General features: G+C 41.4%; 1 protein-coding gene across 1 annotated transcript in view; it reads left to right on the top strand.

Annotated features, from left to right (window-relative positions):
• The window catches only part of PCSK6 (proprotein convertase subtilisin/kexin type 6), a 241,318-nt gene that overhangs the window by 217,984 nt on the left and 15,787 nt on the right, over positions 1-7,547 (top strand). Inside the window, exon 20 of the mRNA XM_045286304.1 lies at positions 6,084-6,187. Within this exon, the coding sequence (XP_045142239.1) occupies positions 6,084-6,187 (104 nt within the window). The remainder of the gene's footprint in view (positions 1-6,083; positions 6,188-7,547) is intronic.

The following is a 7,547-nucleotide window of genomic DNA, read 5'->3' on the forward strand; positions in this document are numbered from 1 at the left end:
CGAATTTTGGGAATAATGAGGGCAACAAATGTATAGATGTGTTTTATACAATTGATCTATGTATTGTGATGAATTGTATGAGCCCCAATAAATTGATTTAAAAAAATTAAAGCCTCGAGTTGAAATATTGAAAGATTCTGTGGGCAAAATGTTGAATGATGGAGAAAGCATTAAAAGATGGAAAGAATACACAAAGTCACGGTACCAAAAAGAACTAGTCTCCATTCAGCTATTTCAGGAGGTAGCATATGAGCAAGAATCAGTGGTGCTAAAGGAAGAAATCCAAACTGGTATGAAAGCATTAGTTAAAAGCAAGACTCCAGGGGTTGGTGGAATTGAAACAGTTCAACAAGTTAATGAAGCACGCACTCATCTATGCCAGCAAGTTTGAAAGAACTACTTGGCCAACTGACTAGAAGAGATCCATAGTTGTATCCATTTCAAAGAAAGGTGACCCAACAGAAGGTGAGATTTTACTGACGATCATCCAACAATGATTGCAGCAGTACATTGACCATGAGCTGCCTGAGGTTCAGGCTGGATTCAGAAAAGGGCATGGAACAAGGAATATCATTGCTGATGGCAGATGACTCTTGGCTCAACACAGAATACCAGAAAGATGTTAACTTGTGTTTCATTTACTATGCAAAGGCATTCAGCTATGTGGATCATAAAAAAACAACAAAACAACAACTGTGGCTGTGCTTGAGAAGAATGGGAATTCCATGACACTTGGTTGTGCTCCTACAGAACTTGTACATGGGTCAAGACGCAATCTTGTGAACAAAATAAAGATATACCACATGGTTTAAAGTCAGGAAAGGTGTGCACCAGGATTGTATCTTCTCACCATGCATATTCAGTCTGTATGCTGCACAAATAATCAGAGAAGCTGGCTTATATGAAGAAGAATGGGCATCAGGATTGATGGAAGGCTAATTAAAAAAAAACCATGCTATGCAGATTACACTTTGCTGAAAGTGAACAGGACTTAAAGCACTTGCTGATGAAGATCAGCGATTTCAGTCTTCAGTATAGATTACAACTCACTGAAAAGACCACAGTACTCACAACTGGATCAATAGGCAGCATTATGATGATTGGAGAAAAGATTTAAGTTGTCAAATCACTTGCCTTGTTTGGAACCACAGTCAATGCTTATGAAGCCGCAGTCAAGAGATCAAACAACGAATTGCATTGTGTAAATCTGTTGCACAAGACCTCTGTAGAGTGTTGAAAAGCTAGGATGTTACGTTGAGGATAAAGAGAGCCTGACCCAAGGCATGGTATCTTCGTTTACCTCATATGCATCTGAAAGTTGGACATTGAATAAGGAAAACAGGAGAATTGACTTACCTGAATTGTGGTCCCAGTGAAGAATACTGAAAGTACCATGGACTGACACCACCCACAAGTTAAACGGGTTCCAAAAACAACTCTCAGATTCCATTATTTTTTAACAGGACTCACAGAATTCACCAAAAGTTGTTCTACTGATAGCTATGGTTTATTACTGGGGAAGAATACAGATTAAAATCAATCAAGGGAAGCAGTGAGAGGGAAAGACCACATAAACCCTTTCCCCAGGGAGTCAGAACATATTACTTTCATAGGATCAATGCGTAACCGTGCACTGGGAATATTGGCAAACAAAGAGCTTCCTTGAGCCTCAGTGTCCAGAGTCTTTGGGGGGCTTGTACCCTGTGAGTATGATGGAATATCTACATGGCTGATCTCGGTGGCTAGCCCCTCGGTTTTGTTGGTGTTATTAGGTGCTGTCGAGTTGGGTCCCACCCATAGTGACCGTACACACAACAAAAGGATATACTGCCCCCTCGATCCCACCCTAAATCACAGCCATCTTTCTGGCAAGGCTAGTGCCAATCCGAAAGTGTACCCCCTGCCATCTTGTTAGCCAGTACAAAGGTGAGATTTTTTTGAGATAAAAGTAAATTCTTTATTACATAATTATACGAGGAGGATTCAGAAAGTTCATGGGAAATTTTCATGATCTTTTCATTCTATTTTTCCACAAACTTGCTGAAGCCTCTTCATAAATGCTAAAATCTCCCTGTGGGTTCAGATTAGGGTTAGCTTGGGTGTCTTAGTTGAGTTCTCTAGAGGAGCTATTTTTATTAAGATACATATAGAGGGATGTACTAAAAAGAAAATGATTTACACAATCATGGGAGTGAAAAATCTTAAATCCATGTCCAGTGGTAGATTGGAGACCTTTGCTGGTTCATGGGACTGTAAGAGCTGGCAAATCCAAAACGCAGGGCAGGCAACAGGTAAGCTGACATCAGCAGTATCACTAGAGAGTGCAGACCACACCAAGTGACCCTTTCAGACCAGGTGACCCCAAAATGACTGTCTATAATATTTCTGTACAGTAGTTCGGCAGAAAGGTAGTTTTTATAAAAAATCCCTATAGTTACAACAAAAACATTAGTATAAGCCCAATTTACATGTAGCAATAACCTTACAAGGCTAAAGCTCTATTATGTTAATTTGCTTTTTGGACTTTATAATATGTTCCAGTCAAACATGTTATCATTACTCAATTGCCATGATACTTCAAATCATGTGGTTTCATCTGCACATGCTACAAGCCCAATTACATTAGGCTGCAATCCGAAAGGTTGGCGGTTTGAAACTTCCGGTAGCTCTGAGGGAGAAAGACAGGGCTTTCTACTCCTGTACACAGTTACAGGCTCAGGAACTACAGGGGCAGTTCTATCTTGTCCCATAGATTCACTATGAGTCAGTATTGACTCAATGGCAGTGAGTGTTTTTATAGTCACTGATTCTGTCATATGTTTTAGCTACAATATTGTAATAATTAATGAACCTATATCCATAGCATTTTTGTGAATGAAATAGTAAAGAAAAGGGATAGGAGGTAAACAAGCAGCCATCTAGCTCAGAAGCAACAAAGCCCACATGGAAGAAGCACACCAGCCTGTGTGATCACAAGGTGCTGAAGGGATCAGTTATCAGGCATCAAAGAAAAAAAAATCATATCATTGTGTGCTCACTTTCCGGATATGATCGCTGAAGACAAGTGTTTGCATAAGCAAATGTGGTGAAGAAAGCTGATGGTGCCCGGCTATCAAAAGATATAACGTCTGGGGTCTTAAAGGCTTGAAGGTAAACAAGCGGTCATCTAGCTCAGAAGCAACAAAGCCCACACCAGCCTGTGTGATCATGAGGTGTTGAAGGGATGAGGTATCAGGCATCAAAGAACAAAAAAATCATATCATTGTGAATTAGGGGGAGTGCAAATTGGGGACCCAAAGCCCATCTGTTGGCAACTGGACATACCCTTATGGAAGGGTTGCGAGGAGGAGACGAGCCAGTCGGTGCAGTGTAGCAATGATGACACATACAACTTTCCTCTAATTCCTAAATGCTTCCTCCCCCCGCCACTATCATGATCCTAATTCTACCTCACAAATCTGACTAGACCAGAGGATGTACACTGGTACAGATAGGAACTGGAAACACAGGGAATTCAGGGCAGATGATCCCTTCAGGACCAGTGGTCTGAGTGGCGATACTGGGAGGGTGGAGGGTGGAGGGGGGTGGAAAGGGGGAACCGATTACAAGGATCTACATATAACCTCCTCCTTGGGGGATGGACAACAGAAAAGTGGGTGAAGAGAGACGTTGGACAGTGTAAGATATGACAAAATAATAATAATTTATAAATTATCAAGGGTTCGTGAGGGAGGGAAGAGCTGGAAGGGAGGGAAAAATGAGCTGATACCAAGGGCTCGAGCAGAAAGCAAATGTTTTGAGATTGATGATGGCAACAAATGTGCTTGACACAAAGGATGTGTGTATGGATTGTGATAAGAGTTGTACGAGCCCCCAATAAAATGATTTAAAAAACCCAAAACTCTGAGGTGGGATCACACACAGTAAATGAAATAATTAAATCTGACTTATGGTAATGAACATTTTTAAAAGGGGGGCGGAGGATGGGTGAGGAAAGGTTTCCACTAAGTTACTAATAATGTTGTAATTAGTAATGTGATTCAACATAGAAAGAATTTTCAAAACCATTTTGTTAGTATTTGTGATAGTCAGGTTTTTGTGCCAACATGGCAACCGTAAGAAGATATTGATGGTGTTGAGCCTGTCTATCAGGTTGTAGCTGGATGACCTGATTTGGAGGAGTGATCAAGATCAATAGCTTGCTGGAGGCTGGCCCCTAGGTCTTTCTCCCTGGTGATCCTAGTAGTCGCACCAGCATGCTACTGGTGCTGCCCGCCTCACCACATGTGCTGTGATACCTGTGGGCCAAGCCAACCCATGGACCACGGTGGACCACATCACTGTGTCTTGCTGTTCTTCGCTGTGGCGCCGCCCCACCTGCCATGTCTGCTGCCTGCCATGAGTGCTCACCTTACCGCCACTCCAAACATAGCAAGTTCCACTAGCTGCTTCGCATCACTGTACCATGAGGCTCCACCGTGACCTGCTTTGCCACATTGCGCTAATAGCCTGTGCCACCCCTCACCACTTCATTTCCCTACTTTCTGCTTCCTTGGCTGCATGAGTTGGAAGGACCTTCAGTATATTAGCTGTCCCATGAAAGTGAGTTGTACTGAGCACTCTGTACTGCTGTGTGGACTAATTTGCTGTTACATTCCTTTTCACTATATAAACTTATCCATAAAAGTCCTGGTTTTACTTCTCTAAAGGACCTTGCCTAACAAATTATTCATATAATCTAAGAAATATTCCATTTAAGCAATTGTATGACTTAATAGATCACATCTTCGTTTATGACATAAATTGATAATAAACATTATTATGGATTCTGCAGGGCCCACGGGAGGAAAGGGGATGACACCATGAGTTACTGCACTAGGTGACCCAACCTTATTGACATCCCAGGAGCTGGAGTGAGACAACATGCAGTATACCAGTCAAGCGCTAGAATAACAAAATTACAAGAAACCAAGCATACTGGTTCAAATCTGACAGGTGGCACTACAAAGACTATGATCCGTACTCACCCTTCAAATCTGAAAATGAACTCATTCCTGTGTTAGAATAATCTATCATTTAATATCAAAAGGGCAGTGTTTACCCATGGATAGGGTTCAGAAGGTTAGGAATGGAAACATGAAACACAGAGAATCAGTGGGATCAGTGATGGTACATTGAAGGTATGGCCATGAATAAGTTGAAACAAAATGTGTATATTGTTACATATAAATCTGATGATCTGCTCTGTAAACTTTCACCTAATTCACAATAAAAAGATCAAAGAAAGAGAAAGAGTGGACTTTTCCAGGACATCGATTTATATACTAGAGGCAAACAGCAGCCCCCAAGGAAATTGCTCTTTGAATAATTGGTTGGGGTGAGTGGGGAAGGGAGAGGGTGGGGGGAAAGAGGAGCTAATACCAAGGGTTTAAGTAGAAAGAAAATGTTTTGGAAATGTTGATGGCAACATATGTACAGGTGTGTTAAATACAATTGAATGATGGATTGTCATAAGATTTGTAAGAGCCCCCAATAAAATTATATAAATAAAGTAATTGGTTGATCACATCAGGTCACATCATGAAAAGAGATTACACTGTATTAGGTAATGTTATGGAATGGTAACCAATCCAGTGTCTGCCATCCCACTGAGAATCATAGAATAGCCAAGTTGACACATAAGATTAGTCATCACACTGGACCTCCGTGCGCAAGTAGTTACTCATATGTGCTCAAGTTCCCCTCTGAGGGACAGAACAAGTTTGTGAAGCAACCGTGAAGAGAAGCCATCGCAAACAGGAAAGAACATGAGGACCAAGACAAGAATCACAGTGCGTTAGAGGGAGCCTAAGGACTGTGACAGCCTCACAGTCGTGACCTTGCTTCCCAGACTCCAAACGCCAGGACAGCAGGCTCCTAGCTTGCTACAGTGGAGCTTCTCCACTTTCATGACCTCTTCAGCCACACAAATAGCTGTGCTCTAAGAGCTGTCATATCCTCTCATGAAAGGCGTTCGATGATAACCAAAACTTGCTTCAGATTACGGGACTGATTGGGAAACCTGCCTTACTTCTTTCCAACAGTCTTGCGAGGGGTAGCTGCATTCCAGACTGTGAGCCGGGCACCTACTTTGACTCAGAGCTGATTCTATGTAAGGAGTGCCACCCCACCTGCCAGACCTGCGTGGGTAAGTCCGCCACCTGTTAGCTCTGTTGGCTAATCATCCTGAAACTGTGGCAACCCTAGGACAGCGTGTCCTTCCATGTTTATTGCACCATTAAAATCCAAAGGTTCCCTTTAAACAAGCATGCTGGAGTTTCTGAGCATTAGAAACTCTCTCAACTGTGAGAGTTTTCAGTCTTTGGAGGGGAAGCTCAGCTTTTGCTGTGGGATAATTATGAATATTCCCATCCTGCAAAGATACAGAGACTCCATGTCAGGGAGTTGTAGGGAGACAAAACCTTCCATTGCTTTCAGGGTTCTTGTTCCTTTTCATTAATATGGTGAAAATACACATAACAAAACCTGCCAGTTCAAGTGTCCTCATTCAGGGCCATGGTTACATTCTGCAAGTTGCCCAGCCGGTCATTCTCTTTATCCTACCACCATTAGCCTACACTCTGTGCATTGGAAAGTGGGCTGATGCAGATGGAGTTAGGGTAAAATTTAATGCCTTATCATTTATTCTTCCTTTTGACTCATTTTAAATTTGTTCTAGTTTGTATTATTTTCTGATTTCTTGTTGATTGAAGTTATTCTCTGTTTTATTTTGTTACTGTTATTGGGGGTTTGCTGTTTTGTGGTTTTCTTTAGATAAAATAGATAGCTAAATCTATAGAGACAGTAACTGGATTAATAATTTCTTAGGGTTTTGCCAGGGGAGGTTGGGGAAAAGGGAGACTAATAATAATGAGTGCAAGAAAGAAAATAATACTCCAAAATGGATTTCACAGCTCTTTTTAATATGTTTAAACATAGAATTAATTGTATGATATGTGAAATGTCAGTAAAACTTAAAAAAATTAACATATGCACTATACCCCTTCAGCAAAATACTTTCCTCCCATCCCTGTTCTTGTTCTTTTCTTAGCACCATCAAGTTGATTTTAGCTCATGGAGACCCAATAGGAAAAAATAGAACTGGCCCTGTGGGTTTCAGAGACTGAAACTTTATACAGGAGTAGTAAGCCTCATCTTTCTCTTGCCCACCCCTCATAACCACTAATAACCTTTGGTCTCTTTGTAGCTAGTCTAGGAGTCCTTGTAGTGCTTCTGGGTAAGCATTGGGCTTTGAACCACTAACTACAACCCAGTAGCTGCTCATCAGGACAAAAATTAGGCTATCTGTTCCTGTAAGGATTCATGGTCTTGAAAATCCTATATAGGGTCACTATGAGCTGGAATCAACTTGAAAGCATGGTATTTTGCTTTCTCTCTTTCTAGTGTGATATGTATTTTCTTATTATATAAATGTCCCTCCTTGAACAATCCCCAAAGGAGCTGGTGCTCAGTGTGTAAAAGACCACATCTCATTGGGCTTCCCTGTC

This window comes from Echinops telfairi, unplaced genomic scaffold (genome assembly GCF_000313985.2).
Source record: "Echinops telfairi isolate 266 unplaced genomic scaffold, ASM31398v2 ScPeMD7_7;HRSCAF=31, whole genome shotgun sequence".
NCBI classification, from domain to species: domain Eukaryota; kingdom Metazoa; phylum Chordata; class Mammalia; order Afrosoricida; family Tenrecidae; genus Echinops; species Echinops telfairi.